General features: G+C 45.1%; 1 protein-coding gene across 1 annotated transcript; it reads right to left on the bottom strand.

Moving 5' to 3' along the window:
• Positions 1-2,761: 2,761 nt before the first annotated feature.
• Positions 2,762-3,703, bottom strand: LOC138448733 (olfactory receptor 5A2-like). The gene has a single exon (XM_069604719.1). The coding sequence runs from the start codon at positions 3,701-3,703 to the stop codon at positions 2,762-2,764; it is 942 nt and encodes a 313-aa protein (XP_069460820.1).
• Positions 3,704-18,163: the final 14,460 nt, after the last annotated feature.

Raw genomic sequence — 18,163 nt, 5'->3', positions numbered from 1 at the left:
TAACTTCAACTGCAGTGAGGGGCAGGTTCAGTGGAGATTCTTATATTCAAGGCTTGTTTGGCTAATAAGGCTAGTCCGCCTCCTTTTGTTGTTATTCTATCCTTCCTAAAGATAGAGTAACCTTCTGGAATAGCTAAGGAAAGTTGGGGGTCTGAGGCTGTGTTATGAATTCTAGGTCATTGGTTTTGATGACGTCTGCAGTTTCAAGGGCATGAGCAGTAACGGATCTGGCATTGAAGAGAGCACATTTTACGTGTAAGGTGTCATTGCTGTTGTATAGGGTCTTAGTAAGTGGGACAGCAATATTGTGGCATTTAGTGGTAACATCTGGCCTCTGTGCCTTTAGTTGATTTGAGGTAAGAGTGATGGACCCTTTTGCAGTACTTGGACAGTAATTCAGGAGTGGAACTAGTTCTGCAGCTAGATTCTTGAGAGTCTTTGTTTCTTGTGCATTAACGATGCTAAGCTTGTTATACCGTGGGGTATGGCTATGGTTGGAGCGAGAGGATAGTCTGAGTTTTCTGGTGAGACCAATAATATGTCATGAAGGCAGTGATGGGGTAGTAGTTTATAAGTAAAGTATCAAAGGAATCCGAGAGGAGAGGGCAGGTGGTAGAGGGGCTGTGGCATGAGAGTGTTTCTGGGCTGTCCGCGCAGACAAGCAGTGTGTTCTTGTAGGACCATCCACGGGAAGTGTGGTTAGAGTGCAGGTATTGTTGTGGAGGTAAGGCCTAGCCTTATCCTGGGAGGGAGAGGAGTAGTTGAGTGCAGGGGAGAGGGCAGGGAAAGGCGCAATTGTGTCAAGGAAGGGGGTGGGACAAGGTTTAGGGTGGTGATGGGCACAATGCAGGTGGGCTAGGCCCATCCCTACCTGGATGTAAGTGCCTGCCGTGCAGGGAATAGCTTTAGGGGTTTCCATGAGGGAACTAGTGTGGGAGTTTCTCCTGACAATAGGCAGGCTGGGCGACAATTGTAGCATTAGTAACCTCCACATCGGAAAGAGAGCTAACATATCAATAGTACTAGTAGCTACAGTGGCGCAGTGGAGCATCATAATCAGTAATCCTAATGTGAGCGAGTTCAACGTGTTCTAGATATAGACAAAGTGATACACAGAAACATTAGAACTGAGGAAGCATGGCAATGAACAGCAGGGCAACACGATGGTAAGTGTTATGGTTGAGTTAAAAGCAAAATCATGGAGTAACAAGTATAAATCTTAGGATAACACTTATAGTAGTGGGGACATCAGGTCAGGTGAGTGCGTGGACATAATAATCACAACAGTGGCACCACTCAGTAGTGGGTGTGCTAAGCCAGTTGTCATACAAGACAATGGAGCAGCATCTTACAATAGTGGCTATTACAATACAGACGTTGCAGTAACAATGCAAGATAAGTACTGGTTCTGGTAAGATTAGGAGGTGGATATGTAATAACGCTTTATGGTGGATGCTGAATGTGAGTGAAGGCTGATTCAAGTGATGGGAACTTCTCGGTACAGGACAGCATAAATCAGTACAGAAATACATCCCCTGCTGTCTCTCACCCTATCCATTCTTGCTGATCTCCTCACTGCAGCTCTTAGTTGTTCCAAAACTTGGGGTTGTCTTTGATATCCACCAAATTCTCCAGAATTTCATTAGCTTCTTTTCCACAGTAGCCAGCCTAAATACTCAGTATATCCTCAAGACTCATACCTCACTTACACTCTACTAAACCAGTGATCTACACTCTGGGCCTTTGCTGTTATGTCTATTGCTATGGCCTCCTCATGGGTCTTCCTCTCTCCTGCTTCTCCCTCAATGCAATTTTATTCTTTGCCATTCACATTTTCTGCAACCTCCTTTGTGTCTCTTCTACACCTCCCCACCAAATTCATGCATCTGAATCTCTGTGGGGGCAGTTTCTTCTTTACACGCCTCCTCCTAGTCTTTAAGACCGTTCTTGGAATATGTCCTGTTTCCTCTACATGGCCAATTCTATCTCGTTGTATTTCTACCTCTCCACTCACACCCTGCAGTCACAAGCCTACACAATTGAACACTTCAATACCTCTGCGCTGATTTCCATTTCCCTAATTCCACCCTCCTTATGTCCCACAATTCCAGCTCACTAATCCAGAGGTTAAACAAAAATTGACCTTTTCCCTGACTTCCAACCTGCACTCAGAACACTCCTTCTATTCATGACTGTGATTAAGGAATTTGTTCCATTGCTTCATTTATATATTGCAAAATATAAAGTATGATTTATGAATTCTATTATCAGAACGCATGGTTTTTGTTGTAAACCTTTTTAATTGAAGTAGAAACAATAACCACAAACCACTCAATGTATAAATCCTTTCAGCATTTAAACATTCTGCCAGTAACACATGTTAATATATTTTATTTGTGGAGTGTTAATAGAGAATTACTTACACATATTTATTATGTAGTCATTTTATGTGTAGCTATTCTCAGTATTCTTTATTTACAGCTTCTACGCGCCACACATGCAACTATTTTAAGTTCATGTTTGCGTATATATATTGTTTTAGGGAACTACCAATTGTGGTTTTAGCGTCTGGGATATACCGTAATACACCATACTTATAGGAAACTTACAGGAAACTGATATTATCAGATAATTACATGATTTAATGTCACTTGCTAGGACAGAACATTTGGCAGATTTTAATACAATTATTTCTTTCATTTTGAAAAGCAATACTTTCAGCTGTAAAATGTGTATTCATGCATTCCTGACATTCATCCAATCAAGGTGTCTTATGGAAAGGCTTCCTCCAGGCCTCCCTGATTTCCCTGTTTCTTAGGGTGTATATGATAGGGTTGAGCAGTGGTGTTATCGCAGAGTACAGCACTGATAAGCCTTTGCTCAGGTTACGGGAACTCTCTGACGTTGGTGTTGCGTAGATGGCAATGAGTGGTCCAAAGTAGGCACTGACCACAGTGAGTTGAGAACTGCAGGTGGAGAAGGCCTTATGTCTCCCAGTGGCTGATGAGATTTTAAAGATGGCCGACATGATGTACGCATACGACATGACGATAAGGATAAACGGCACTAAAAGAATAACAAAGTAGATGAAAAAAACATAAACTTCTAGAAAGGAGGTGTCAGAGTAGGTAGCTTTGAGGAGGGGTGCAAACTCACAGAAGAAATGGTTGATCAGTTTTTCACCTGAGAATTTTAATCTGCAAAGCAAGATGAGTGTTACCAAGGGCAACGTGAAGCCTCCCGCCCAGGCAATGGATGCGAGCTTCAGGCATTGTTTTCGGTCCATGAGGGTGGTGTAATGTAATGGGAAACATATGGCGGTGTATCTGTTATAAGCCATCACTGTCAAAAGAAAACACTCGATGGTCGCAAAACACGTAAAGAAGTAGAACTGCATGAGGCAACCAGCATACGAGATGCTACTGCCGTCGGCTAATATGCATGAGAGCATGCTGGGAGCAGTACTAGTGGCATACCAGATTTCCAAGAAGGAGAAATTGCTCATAAGAAAGAACATCGGAGAGCGAAGATGATCGCTAGCAGAAACTGTAACCACAATAAGGCTGTTACCAGCAAGAGTGAGCACATAAATCATTAGGAATATGACAAAGAAAAACTGCTTCAACTCCGGAAGAATGTGCAGTCCCACGAGAAGGAATTCTTTGACATTCGTTGCATTCTTTGAACATCCTGTGGCAGCCATGTTTGTCTTCTGTTCAAGAACATAAAAAATGGCATGCATTAATAGTAGACATTAGAGATGATTGTTTGATGAGAGTCGGTGCAGAGTTAGGAAGGGCACATTTCTCCACATGCCCGATAATGAGATCTGAACAATTGCTCCATCTGGATTAGCTGCAGTTGATAACTGTGAATACTGTTTCATGAACATCACATTTACAGCATTACACTCTTGCTTTATCTTAAAAGTCAAGTACACATTACACTTCATGCCATCAGAATTGTGCAATGTACACAGCACCCAAATACTAACAGATATGTGCCACCACACAAATCAGCTGTGAATGATTATACAAACGTCTATTATGATCATAACTAAATGAATTGCATTAACATTGAGAGTAACCTGAATTCTACATTACAAACACACCCTGACCATAATGCCCTAGTCAAATATGCAGGCACAATGGAAGAACATGGGTTAACAGGTCTGCATAATTTATAGGCAATAGATAATTTCCTCAAGGGTATCTATGATGAATTTGAGGTTTCTACAGACGTCCAGCCTGCTCCACTGACAATGTAGTCTTGATGAAACACATTAAGCACCACAGCTAGCCCTGAAAATGTCCAACATGCATACATAAGGCAAAGACATGGCTCTTCCAAAGTGAGTTTGCATTTAGCTGCATATATGTGCAGTTAGTGACATTACAAAGCAAGCTTCAGCTTCAAGCCATCTATCTATTACCCTGTATAACTTGTTTACTCCAACATATTGGATAACACTACTATTGGGATTCCCTTTACTGTAGGATTATGTAGGGAGAGCAAGCAGCGAAATGTAACATATGTATAGCATAGAATAGCATAGTGCAGGGTGCATGCAACCTTAACATGACTGACTACTAACATTGCTAAAAATACCAACTAATTTTAATACTACCTGCAATAGTAATTAGACTGGGCCACAGTGGGTTTGCTTAGGCCATAGGCTGTTTTGCAAGCTCCTGGTGCATGAACAATCACGCTGAGATGTTAGCTTAGGAAATAAATACGAACATTGAAAGCTGGACAGCAGTGGGCCTAGCGGATGCTGGATTCAAAGCACAGTGGAAAGAACAATGTCAGTGTTCAAGCTGGCGCAAGTCAGGAAACAGAAAGGATGTTTTGTTTCACAATTCATCCAGGCTCGGTGCCATGTAGGGCAACATTACTGTGTAAAGGTCTTGTAAAAAAAATCCAGAAAAGCCTGGGGAACTCCTAGGGGTGTTGGCTAAATGCTGGGTGGCAATTGAATAGAGGCATCACAAAGGTCTCCAATAATGGATGGAGAAACGAAAAAGAATAGATACAAAAATATATGCAAATGGATGTTGAACGAAAATTAGCTTAAAAGCCGAGGAAAGGAGGGAGACGTTGGTTAGACGTGGAAAGAACACGGACAGAGAGAGGAGGAAAAGTAGAAAAACTAAAATAAAGGAAGTTGTCTCGGTCACTGGCTGGCTGGTTTGAGCTGTGAGGCTACAGGTGGGAAACGGGAGATGGCTGAGAGCTTGCTGTAATACTGGAGGCAGCAGATTGTGGAGGTGAGAGAGCAGCCGTGAAAAAAATGAGTGCAGGCAGAACCTTCAGACACCAAACTCTTGGTGAGTAAAGGTGATAAAAACATGTAAAAACAATTAATTAGGGAACCCAATAGTCTTATTAGTGAAGTGTCATGGACGCATTTGTTCTTGAGGTACCGAAAGACAAAAGTGCTTGCCTGTGTGCAAATGGTAACTTGTTGAGAAAGGGAGAGTGTTGCAGGAGTGTTAAAATGTGTCAGTTATACTTCCAAGGTTGTGCATAAAGATTGTAGGTCTTCTTCCAAGTTTGCTAATAAGTAGCTTTTTTCGCTTAATGGAAAGCGAAATAACTGTCTTAGGTGGGGGTTATCAAGTGTGTTTATAAGTATGCCAATATAACTGTGAATATAAATGTACTGGTGAATAATGAAAACTGTGTGTTTGCAAAGCTGTATTTATATGTTTTTCTTCCTGTTTCTTGTATGTGTTCACCGAGAATGTAACTCTAATAACTCTAATATATTTTTTCTTTGGTTTGCTGAATTAATATAAAAGTGCCTGAGGGCATAATTGTGAATGCTTGTGTGTTGGTCTGTTGTTACATGGCTTACTCAGTTTGCAACTTTTAGTGTGGAAAACTAGTTTGCATAGTGCTGTATAAAGTCTGGTAATTAACTAGCCAAGGATCCTGAAATAAAAAGTATAGCAAAAGAGAAGTGGTAATAAACTAATTCTCTCCATTTTGGCAAACAAACATTTCTTACAATGCCCCCCCTGGAAGAGCTGTGTATTTGGGAGGGTTGCTGGATATTGGTGATGCCTCTGTCCTGGGAGGAAAAGGAGAGAAAACAATCAACTAGCAGCAACAGTCACAGCAGCATAATAAGATATTTCTTATACAGTTCTACACACCCATAGGTCTCAGAGTGCTGAAATAACAGAAGATATTATCCCATGGAGTGGTACTGTCGGGGGGAAATTCTGCCGGGGTCGGCTGAGCCGTCCGCGGACCTCCGGGCAGGGAGGCCCCAACTCCTCCCGTATATCCCAAAAACCACAGAGTATGAGACACACGCAAGAAGCAAGGTGGTTCTGCTGTTTATTATACAAACGGCAGGGATGGGTCAAGGAGCGTACGCGTCCGTCCTGACACACACACAATCGTGGGGCTCGCAGGCCCTTTTTACCTTAGGATGACGCGCTACTTGCGTCACCTTGGAAAGTTAGACAAAAACCTATCGCCACTCTTAATTGGTTGCTCGAGTGGTAGGGTTAGTATAGCATACGTATAGAAAACAGTGTTAGTGGTCAAGGGTTAGTCAGGTGATATACCTGGGTTGTCTCTACAATTAGATACATGAGAATTGTTACATGAAGACCCCTGATGATTGGTTAATGTTAATGGCGTCAGTGATAAGAGCCCCATGTTCTGATTGGTGCGCTCGCGAGCCTCCCAGTCTGGGACCATCGCTGTTCCCAGCTCGCGGTGCACCTGTCATTTGCAACAATGTTTCACTATGAGTACGTGCAGACAATGTGAGGACTTATTCATAAGCTGGAAGGCCGACTACTCCCACTGTCGCAGATGTCCATTGAGCCTTTTAATTGTATCTGCCTGTGTCTTGTAACGAGGGATCCAGGTGCCTCCGTTCTTCTGGCCTTGGCATCCTGTCAGGTTCGGCTTGGTCACGTGAGGTGGGACCGTGTTTGAGGCAGAATTCTGCACAATTAATATTGTTTTTCCACTGTGTGCCTGGTTTAATTTGCAGGTGTGACTTTGACGTTGGTTTGCGGCGTGCGAGGTTACAACATCGTGCCCTTGATTGTCTGCTTTCGGAATGTGGGTTTGCAACATTGCGACCTTGGCTGTCTGCTTTCGCCGGGCTCATTCTGCAGGATCAGCAACCTGACTCTTGTTCTTTTAACGTCCATGGAAGCTCTTGTTTGCGGCCTACTTGGGCCTGGTGTATAGGTGGAACCGTTTGGTGCACAGGCGCTTTAGGTTATAGTATCATATTGCCTTATCCCCAATATCGTGTCTTCGTTATATTTCTCATTATGGCACCTGGTTTTAGGAGAAGCGTAAGCAAGCTCTTTAGATGAGTTCATTGTGCGTCTTGCGTTTCTGCGTTTTGAAAAGGCCTATGTAAAAAACAATAAAGATGCACGTCCGTGGGTGTGTTCGTCACCTATGTCATAGCACTGAGTATGTTCTTCGTGTGGATTGGTGTGGGAGTGTCCAGTGTGCATGTTTGTACAGGTGCGCTGACTGTTGACTAGGTCGTCATGGCATCTCTAACGATGTGTTGGTTTAGTCGAGTTGGTCCATGTCGCAGGTGTCGGCATGGGCAGGGCGGGCTGCCGGGCAGGTGGGTGGGCACATCGTATGTTCTTGTACCAGGGTATTTGGTCGTCTGGTAGATGGGCAAACTCTTCTCGTGGCGGGTGCCTGGGCCGTGATCCTTTAGGCCAAGCGCGAGAGGGGATTGGCGGGAGCCTGTTGTTCCATTCTCCCACTTCAGTCCCCCCTCTGGTCAACTTGTCGACCACAAACATATCCTTTTCTTTATCTCCTCTCACTCTCCATATTTTAGTTATTCCTCCCAAATGTCCATACTGGTTAACATGGTCTTCAAATGACCAATACATATATGCACAGGTTCCTCCAGGAGTGCAGTATACCCATTTCCCTATGTAGCTTCTTGGGTTTCTTGGGTTCTCGACCTTCACAGATGGTGGGTCCAGGTGGTTGATGATGATCTGGTTCCGCAACTTCTCTCTCTCCTTTATTATTGTACCTGTGTGTTGGCCGTCATCCGCTGGCATCAAGGGGTGCATACCGGCCATTTCGATCAACTCGTCTGTTGTGCGTGCCTTCCGGGCCTTCCAAAATCTTATTATGATCAGTGTAGCTCCAGCCAAAATAGTACAACCAACTATAATTTTCAGTCCATCTGACAGCCAAGATGGCATCCATGACAATAATATTGAAAACCAGCTCTCATCCTTTTTCACACCTTTACTTTCATCCATCATTTTGGAGTGCATCTGGGCCAATTGTGAAACTGCTTCTGTCAGTGTACCATTGTCAGCATCGTTGGCAGGAATGAACGTGCAGCATGATTGTCCTATCTTTGCGCAGACTCCTCCTTCCATGGCTGTGAGGAGGTCCAATACATATCTGTTCTGAAGTGCTACCATCCTTACAGCTCGCAGCTCCTCTTTTATTGCGTTAAATCCATTTACTGTAGAATTGATGGTCATCATTAGTTCCCATCTAGTTATCTGGTGCCATTTTGCGTTTGCGTAAGCCTGCAGTCCCGGATGTATTATTGAGGAGAAGAACATTGCTGCTCTGCTGAATAGTCTGTGTTCTGGCGGAATTGAAGTGAGTGCCGTTTCCGACCTTCCCCATAGGTAATTTCCTGTAAGAGGTTCTCCTTGTCTTTTCCTTCTATTTAGGACAGTATTATTGCCGTTGTTCCTGTTCCCTGGCCCCTTCTGAGGTTGTACAGATCTCTTCTTCCTCTTGTCCCCTTCATCCATTTTGGGGAAGTTCGCCACATTCACATGTTTCTGGGGTACCACTAGTGATGGTACATTGACGTGCACCATCGTGCATACACCATTCCACAGAGGGGGCAGTGTGTGGTATGCCTTTTCTCCACAGGCCCAGTAATGGTCCATTATCACTGCTGTTCCTGCTCCCCCCTCAGGTAACTCCATCACGCTTGCACAGTTGGTGTTGTATCCTACGTCCACCTCCCCTTTATGCTGGTAGCATACCTTAGGTGCAGTCAGCGGCAGTATTGTTATTGGGTCTTCATCCTTCTCTATCCACGTGAGCATGGGTACGTACTTGATCCAAGTCGTCCAACATCTGTGGTTGTGTGCATCGATAGTTGAAATAGTTTCTTTTGTTACCATGTTGCTGCCAACCACTCCTATCTCCCATTTGTTGTCCATGTCCACCTTCCCTGTTATCGTCACCAGTGGCCTCTCCCAGGAACTTCAGTGGCGTACCAATCACATGGTAAATACTGCAGTGTTACTTTCTTTGTTTCCCCTTTTTCAGGACCACTTGTTATGTATCTGAATGCTTCAGCATGTAAACTGCTCTTGTGGTAACTCAAATAAGTCTTGAGGAAGTTGTTTTCATATGGATATGTGTCTCGTGTTTTCCACACCAGTTGCACCACTGTCCCTTGAAATCTTCCTTTCGTTTGGAACAGTGCCAAGTATATTATGCATCGTGCTGTCTTTTCATCTATTTCTGTGGCAACGAATGTTCGAGAAGCGCTCATGGCGTATGGTATTAATCAGCAAACGTAGCAGCTGTCTTCTGTTGTCTGCTTACCGATGCGGGTCATGTGTTGGTACCATATGTTGTTTGAGATGTGTGCTGAATCTTGTATATAATTGTCAATATCTTTATTATCTGAGTATGTGCTGCGTTGAACTCTATTTTGCTTGTGTGCAATTTTACTAGTATCACCTGACGTAACACCTGTTGCAGCTGGGGGTGGGGGTGTATTAGGTTTGGGTACAGCAATAATATTGATAGCATAGCTGTACTGCCATACAGAGGCAGCCAAGAACCCGGTGATCATCAAAATCCCTATCATTTTTATTACAAATGCTAATTTCACCAGCATTTTGCTCTTACCTTGCTGCAGTTCGGCAGCGTATTCTTGCGACGTTAAAGTTGCCCGCCTGAAAATTCTCAATATGCTGGTTATTTATATTAGTTGTGGTTTTTTAAGCTCTCCCTATCAAATAGTCATTCAGTGCCCAGGCGAAGAGCTGTTCCCACGCTAATCTAAGCAATCTATCTCTTAGGACAGGCAAGTATGGGTGGAGGTGGGGCATTGAATATTCTATGGCCAAGAGGAATGCTGTGTAGTAGACACGTACCCTCCTTCTTTTCAGGTACGTTGGCCTTTTTATTTCATATACAAATTGGTGTGACAATTCTTCGGGTAGTTATCGTCTGAGGGTACCATCTACTCCTGGGCAGTGAATTTGTTAGTTATCTATTTTCTTAGCAGTACAATAATACGCAGTTCCTGCATGTGCGAGAGAAAAGAAAAGAGAGCATTCACGTGTTTACATGTGTACGTGTGCAAGACAATGTCATTTAGTTCAGTTATTACTGCAGTGGGGGTAGGGGTCAATGGGCAGGGGGTTTGGGGCTCAACTGGCGGAAGTCTTTTTACTCTTTGAGCGTGTGACCATGGGGTGGGCAGTATAGGGATCACCCCTTTCTTCTTCAGTTATTGTCTCTGGGGAATCTGGGGAGTGACAGGGTATGGAAACACTTAGGCCGTTAGCTGTGGTAGAACTCTCTTCCTCCGTTGGTGATGTTGTTGTTGTTCTCCCAATGGACCTGTCGGTGGTGCTGGGGCGGGTCTGGAGTTTGTAGATCTTTACGTCGTGTAGGTGATTCCAAGCACGTTTGTCTTGTAGCTTTACTGCTCTCGTTGATACCTCTTCTACCAGATGGGGGCCAGTGAAGCGTGGGCTGTTCCACTTTCTATTGAAATTGCGGAGTAGTATGTGGTCACCTTTAGCAAATTTGCACAGTCTTTCCTTTTCCAATTCTTTATCCGAGTCTTCTTGTTGATCGCTGTTAGACCCGCCCCGTGTGCGCTCGAGCTGTTGAGACACAAACACTACACTAGTAATCAAAGAAGACACATATTGGTACATTTCATCACCAAAAACAATTGCAGTACTTTTGTGGTCCGTGAAGGCTCTTGATGTTGGCGTTAGAGGGAGGCGCATTTGGCGTCCGGTAACCACCTCATGAGGGGTGAGGTGGTGGTCGGACCCTGGTCTATTTCTTAGCTCAAATAGGGCTAGCAGGAGGCAATACAACCAACTCTTCTTTGTTGTTTGCTGTATTTTTGCAATTGCCTCCTTTAGTAGGCCATTCAGGCATTCGCATACACCGTTGGCCTGTGGGTGGTATGCACATGCAAATTTATGCTTGATGTTCAGTAAGGATGTGATGTGCTGGAACATTTCGTTTGCGAAATGTGGGCCATTATCTGACCGCAGTACCTCGCACACTCCCCACCTGGGGAAGACCTCCCTCACTAGGAATTTAGCTGCTCTGAATGCATCTGGGTGTGAGCAGGGTCCTGCTTCAATCCACCTCGAGAATGGGCATACTACTACAATCATATACCTATTTCCTTGACATACGTTGATCATATCAACATAGTCAATATGGAGATGTAGGAAGGGTCCCTCTGGCCGGGGTATAGTACCTTTTATCACCTTCAGAGTGTGACCGGCCGTAAACTGTTGACATGTGAGACAATTGCTGATAAAATTTGACACATGAGAATTTAACTCGGGGCAGAACCAGTCTTCCCTAATTCGTGCTGCAATTACTTCCTTGCCTGTGTGGGCTGGGTGGTGTAGTTGGCTCAGGGCAGTGGTCAATAGTGCCAGTGGCATTACAATCTTTCCAGTGTTACCTTGGCGCCATAGTGCGTCAGTTGGTGACATTTTGCATCCTCTTTTTACCCATGTTTCTTTTTCTGCCATAGGTGCAGCCGCTTGTAGCTCCATTATCTGTGTAGCTGGGAGATGGGTATATCCTTCTCTTATCAACATCTCCCTCGCTGTTCCCCTCCCTCTCCCTCTTTCTGACTCTGGGGGGTTCCATATCTCGCCAAAATATGCAGCATACTTTGCGTGTGCGTCTGCTGCTGCATTCCCTCTTGAAACATGATCTTCTCCATTAGTATGTGCGGTACATTTGACCAAAGCTAGTTCTTGGGGGTCATTTATTACTTCAATTAGTTCAGCTAATAGGAGAGCATGTTGCACTGGAGTGCCGTCAGCTCTCCTAAACCCTCTCCTCCTCCATTTTGACAGCCCTGAGTGGACAGTGGACGTAACATATGCGCTGTCAGAATATATGGTCACTCGTTTGTCAAAGCTTGCCATTGCAATTTTCTGTGCCACTTGTTTGTACGTTACTCTTAGCCATATTTCTACACTCATCATAAACACCATTTCACCTTCCTCCTTTTCTTCTGAGAAGAGCTCCTCATCTGACACCTGGGTGAGTCTACATCCCTCTGCTAGCGCTATCACTGCCCTCCATGCTCTTCCTTCTCTGTCTTGGGCATGTACTGCGATATAATCAGCAGTGGCTATAATGCTCTCTATGTCCACTGAAATCACCTTTCCTTCTTGTTCATTGGCTGGTGTCTCCGGCCTGAACAAATAAGCTGTTGGCCTCCTCCAGATCTTTCCTTCTATCCCAGGCATCCATGCAAATGCCATGTCTGTCCCATACTGGAATAGTTCACCATCTACTGGCTCAGCCCTAATCGCTGTCTGTCCGCAGTATGCTTGCATAATTTGTCGCGCTGTGAGCATGTTAATTCCTGGGGTAGAGCAAATTATGCCGTCCTCCGTAAAGGAGATCATCATGTTCAACCTGTTCATGATGTCTCTTCCCAGTATATTTACTGGTGAGGCCCTAGAATATAAAAGTGGAACTGACATGTCATGATCCCCTATTGATAAGGGAATGTTATCAGTAAAGGGAACCAACCCCCTAGCCCCAGAGAATCCTTGGGTGTTCATGGCTACGCCTGACATCTTAAACTTACCTTCCCTTATGCAAGACCGGGTCGCCCCGGTGTCAACAAGGAATGATAATTTTTTGTCACCTATCGTTACCTCTATGCGTGGCTCCTCCGCACTATTAGGTGTTACTGACAGGATGGGACACACCAAGGCCGTCTGTGGGCTGTCCTGTTGAGGGTACAACGATTGACTGTTTCCTGTGTAAGGGTTGTGTCCCAGGACCGTTACCCTACCCAGTTGTGTTTGGGGTTGTTGTGTTGTTGCTACCTGTTGTTGTGGCAGTGAGTATGTCTGTGGCTGTTGTTGTGTTACTAGTTGTTGCTGTTCATTTCTCTGTTGCAACGTCTGCTGTTGTTGTATGTCCTGTGTGGGCCCTAGTTGTCCCTGTTCGCCCCATGATGGTGTTCCTGGTCTCACTCTACACGTTCGTGACATGTGCCCCACTAATCCACAAATCCAACACACCGGTGGTTCCCTACTCTGCCATGGGAAGTTTCCTGTGTTGTCCTGGTATACTGGTTGACCGGTGGGGTAGGAATTTCTAAGTCCTCCCACCTGCTGTTGTGTGTTATATCCATATCCTCTCCCTCTCATTATCCCTCCTCTTCCCCTGTTGTAATTATAATACCCAGCTCCTGGCATTGAGTATCCTCCTCCCATGTTGGTCGTGTATGGTTGGAGTGGCAGCACCTGTTGTGTTACAGTCTGTGATGATGGTATTTGGGAGGGATCTTGTGCAGCCACTACTTGTGTGGGGCTTTGGGTCGTTGTTGCAGGTGTAGTTATTAGTTCCCCTTCCATTGTGTATTTAGTAAGCTTTTTCTGTACTAGTTTAGCCTCTTCCGTTTTCCTGTCCTCTTCTTTTTATTTCATTTTACCTTGCCATGTCCTACAATGATGTACTATTGTCAGTTGTATTTCTGGCCATGCTTTTGCTTCCATTCCCACCACTTTCTTCAGTTGTTTCTGAACTCCTTCTGGGAGGCCTTGTACTAGTATATGATAGAATATTGCTGGTGTTTTGTCCCATTGTTCTCTAGTTTCCATGCGCCACTTTTCTTGGATTTCCTGGATATAATCAACAGGATCTTCGTTCTCACGCATCTTGCGTGAGGTAATTGCTCCTATGTCTGATGTGTCTGGCTACTGTACCCTCAGTGCCTGCCATAATGCATGTCTGCAGTTTGCGAATGGTGCCCCATCGTGCGATGTGTTCGTTATCGTTACCCCAGTGAATCCCGCTCTCTTCCAAATGTCATCCGCTGCATCCCCTAATATAGATATCAGAAGGCCCTTCACATCCCCCACTGCCAGTTTCTGTCCTGCGGTGTGTTTTTCCATTTCATATATCCATTTACCTGCACCTCCACTTAATGATGGGAGCCTGCACTTTATATTTTCTTTGTCTACATGCTTCCAAGGGACGTATTGCGGTCTAACCCCTCCCCTCTCCAGAAGTGGCATTAAGTTGTGTCTTGTTATATCCCTTGGGTTCCATAAAATTGAGTCCCCACACCCCTCTTCTTCTTCCGTCTCTCTTATATTGTCAATTCCGTCCGTAGTTCTCCTGCTCGTAACTCTTTCTTCTCCATCTTTTCCCCTTCTTTCATCATTTCCTGTATTTAATGTGGGCGTGTGTATTCGTCCTTCCTGCCTACGTCTAGGGAGGTCTCTAAGCCTACCTACATAGGGTGTCACTTTGTTTGGGAAGGGCGCTAGCTTGATTGTACGTGATGAGCGTGAGGTGGTTGACCATGTGGGGTAGGATGGTGACGGTGTGGCTTCATGTATCTGTCTTTGCGCTATTCCTCGCTCTTCCTCCTCACTTTTCTCCAGTTCATCCTTTCTCCTACATATCCATGGTGAGTCTGCATTGGTCCGGGTGGCGTATAGTTTATCTAAACTTTCCCTTTCACTATTTCTTCCATCCTTCTCCATTCCTTCGTCTTCCTCACTACAAAAGTCATGTATAAATGGCAGTCCCCACTCTGTCTTTTGCCCCTTGATCGTTACTGTTTTTAACTCTATTAGATCCGGTTCTCCCTTTTCTTCTTTACTAACCGCTCATTTCTCTCCTCCATCTCTCTACCAATTTCCTCCCTTTTCCTTTTGAATTCCTCCATTACTTCACTACTCATTTTTTCCAATATCCTTTCATCCTCTTTCTTCCTCTCCCATCTCACCCTTTCCCGTTCTAATATACTCTCTATCGTTCTCCCTTCTTCATATTTCCTAGTCGTTTCTGATAGTAACCTCTTCTTCCACATTGCCATTTCCTTTTCCTTCTCTTCTTCTTCCTTTTTTCTCTCTCTTAGTACTGCTCTTGATACTCTTTCTGCCGCTGCTTTTACCCTTTCGGCTTCTCTCCTTTGCTCCTCAGTTCGTTCCCTTATTTTCTCCACCTTGTTCTTACCTTCTTTCCTTTCCCTTGCTCTCTCTGTCTCCTCCCTCTCGAGCCATTTGATCAGTTCATTTTGCTCATCCCTTAACTCCGCTAGTCGTTCCTCCAAAGTCCCTTCCCTTTCTCTTAACGGCTCTTCCCCGGTCATTTCACTCTCCCTGGTATTATCCTCGTCCGTTTTCCTTCTACCTCCTTCTCTTCTCCTGTTAATGAGCCTCGTAATTTCAATAGTATCTGTGCAGCTACCCACTCATCCTGTCCTATTTCCGCAGTTTGCTCTTCTCCAGTCCTCCCCTTCCCTGCTGTCATCTTCCTATGGGCTGCATATGGTGGTGGGCTGTATGCTGGGTTCGAGTACCCCTCAGCCGCCCTTAACTGTCCTCTTTCTATTTCTCCTAGTTCTCTTAAAGGGTACAGTCCCTCTCCCTCTGTTTCCACTACCTTCACTAGGTGTTATGACTGTATACAACACTTCACTGTGTATCATTCAGAGAGACCCCGTGTGAGGATTAAATAGAAACATAAAGGTCTCTCACCTGGGAAATGAAACAAAGAGCGATGAGGATCGATGACAATTAGAGTTCCCCCCGAGAAACTCCCAGTGAACCGGCACAAAGGCCAGGGCAGAGGAAGGTTCCCAGGGAGCTGCTAGGGAACGTAGACTCCTTGAGAAGTCCCGTGGATGTAGGTTACGCTATCCCGGGAGTTGGAGATGACTGGTCGTGTCTTTAGAAGATCGGGGCCAGAGCAGTAATGCCAGGCCGGCTGATGAAAGACAGAGAGACAGAGTGATTAGTCTTAAGTTGCCTAGAAGTAAGATGGATTACCCCTGAAGCAGGAATCTTACCAAAGGATAAGTTGGTAACTCGGCCTCGAAATGAGAATAGTTGATGACCAGGGATGGACCAAGAGACTGGGCACGCTAAACAAAGCAGAGCAAGGCACAGGAATGGTAAACACACAAATGAAATGAAAACTAGGAGCCTCCTATACTCAAGGATAAGACCTGAAGGCAATCTTACCGAGAATGACCAGAAACCCTCTCAACATTTAGGGGTAACAGATGTCCAGAAGGAATGAAGTCAAAGGGTGGTAGATCTGAGTTATAAACAAAAACTATACTAAGAATCCACAGGTAAAGAGACCAAAACCCTTCTTAATGCTCCAAACCAAACAAGTGCCTACCACAAGGGAACCAAGGTGGTAGGAGACGGTGGCAGGAAACAAAGTCTTCAAAGATGAGTAGCTTAGAAAAGCTCAGAGAACTCACGAGAACGAAAGGCACCGAGACGTCCTAAACAACAAACACACATCAAAAACAAAGGTCTGTAAGGATCAACAGGAGCACAGTCATTTAGTAATTAACAAAGGCAAGTCTGAAGAGAGGGAGTAAGAGATTCCCTAACACGAACTCACGTAGCGTTCGCCAGCTCCTTGGAGAGTAGCAACGCGTCCTCGTTCGGGATGTGCAGGTTGATAAGCCGTCGGCGCTCCATCCCGGAAACATCGCAAAGCATGATGGGGTGCAACGACTAGACCGCTACACTCATGGTAGCGGTCCGCGAGGCCCGCCATGTTGGAATCAGGCATGTCAGTGCAACCCGCCATGTTGAAGTCAGGCATCGCACTGTGGGTAACGCGATTAGCCGTGACAGTATGCCCCCCCTTAGGGTTGGCACCTCCCGGCTTGCCTGGATGTCTCGTATGGAATCTTTTAATCAGCCGAGGAGCGTGGATGGCAGATACGGGTTCCCAGGTACGATCAGCAGGCGAGTACCCCTTCCAATCAATTAGGTACTGAAGACGACCCCGGTGATATCGGGAGTCGCAAATTTCTTTGACTTCAAATTCAGGCCCTGAATTGGGAATTATGGGCGCAGGACGGTCTGTAACCGTGGGATGGAAAGTACTGCGATTATCGGGCTTCAGTTGCGACACATGAAAAACTGGGTGTATTCTTGACCAGGAATTAGGTAAACGAGTTTGAAAGCCGCGGAACCTATGGCGGCGATTACTCGGAAGGGACCAAAATATCGAGGCGAGAGTTTAGACGGAACAAGATTTCTAGGTAGAAACTTTGAAGAAAGCCATACCCGATCTCCGGGTTTGATGACAGGTGCTGGTGTGCGATGACGATCAGCGAAGTGTTTTCTCCTGTCCTGGGAATGTCGTAGAGCGATAACCGCGGATCGGTGTCCTTGACGGATTTGTTCCGTTAGTTTATTTAGGTCTGGGAATTTAGTGTCAGACCTCTTCATAGTGGGAAAAGATGTTGGACTGAACCCAAAAGAGCACTGAAAAGGAGAAGTATGAATGGCCGAATGGTAAGAGTTATTATACGCAAACTCAGCTAGGGGTAGGAGGTCGTTCCAATCGTCCAGAGCCGCCGAGATGTAACTTCTGAGGTATCCTTCTAATGTTTGATTTAGCCTTTCTGTTTGACCGTTTGATTGGGGGTGGTAGCCAGAACTAAGAGCCCTGGATACCCCCAGAAATCGACAAACGAGTTTCCAATATTGGGACGTGTACTGTGGACCTCGGTCCGATATGATTGTTTCAGGTAAGCCATGAAGGGTAAAAACGTGTCTGATGAAAATACGTGCCATTTGAGATGCAGAGGGTATCCCAACCAAAGGGACAAAATGTGCCTGTTTTGTCAAGGTGTCAATACTGACCATAATTGTAGTATAGCCTTGAGATTGGGGCAGATCTACGATGAAGTCTGTGGTTATTATTTGCCAAGGACGGGAAGGCAAGGGCATTCTGACCAGTTCTCCCAAGGGTGCTTGTCTGGGTGTCTTATTTTGTAAGCACGTGGGACATGAGCTCACATATTCCTTGGTGTCACTTCGAACAGCAGGCCACCAAAAGAAACGTGAAACAAGATCCAATGTGGAGGTGA

Source organism: Ambystoma mexicanum, chromosome 1p, assembly GCF_040938575.1.
Source record: "Ambystoma mexicanum isolate Mex_15411 chromosome 1p, UKY_AmexF1_1, whole genome shotgun sequence".
Taxonomy (NCBI): Eukaryota; Metazoa; Chordata; class Amphibia; order Caudata; family Ambystomatidae; genus Ambystoma; species Ambystoma mexicanum.
Note: the sequence above shows the minus strand (reverse complement) of the source record. Positions and strands in the feature narration are given on the sequence as shown.

Bases quoted from the DNA above. Each gene is read 5' to 3' on its own strand.
- LOC138448733 (XM_069604719.1), bottom strand. From the start codon at position 3,703: ATGGCTGCCACAGGATGTTCAAAGAATGCAACGAATGTCAAAGAATTC.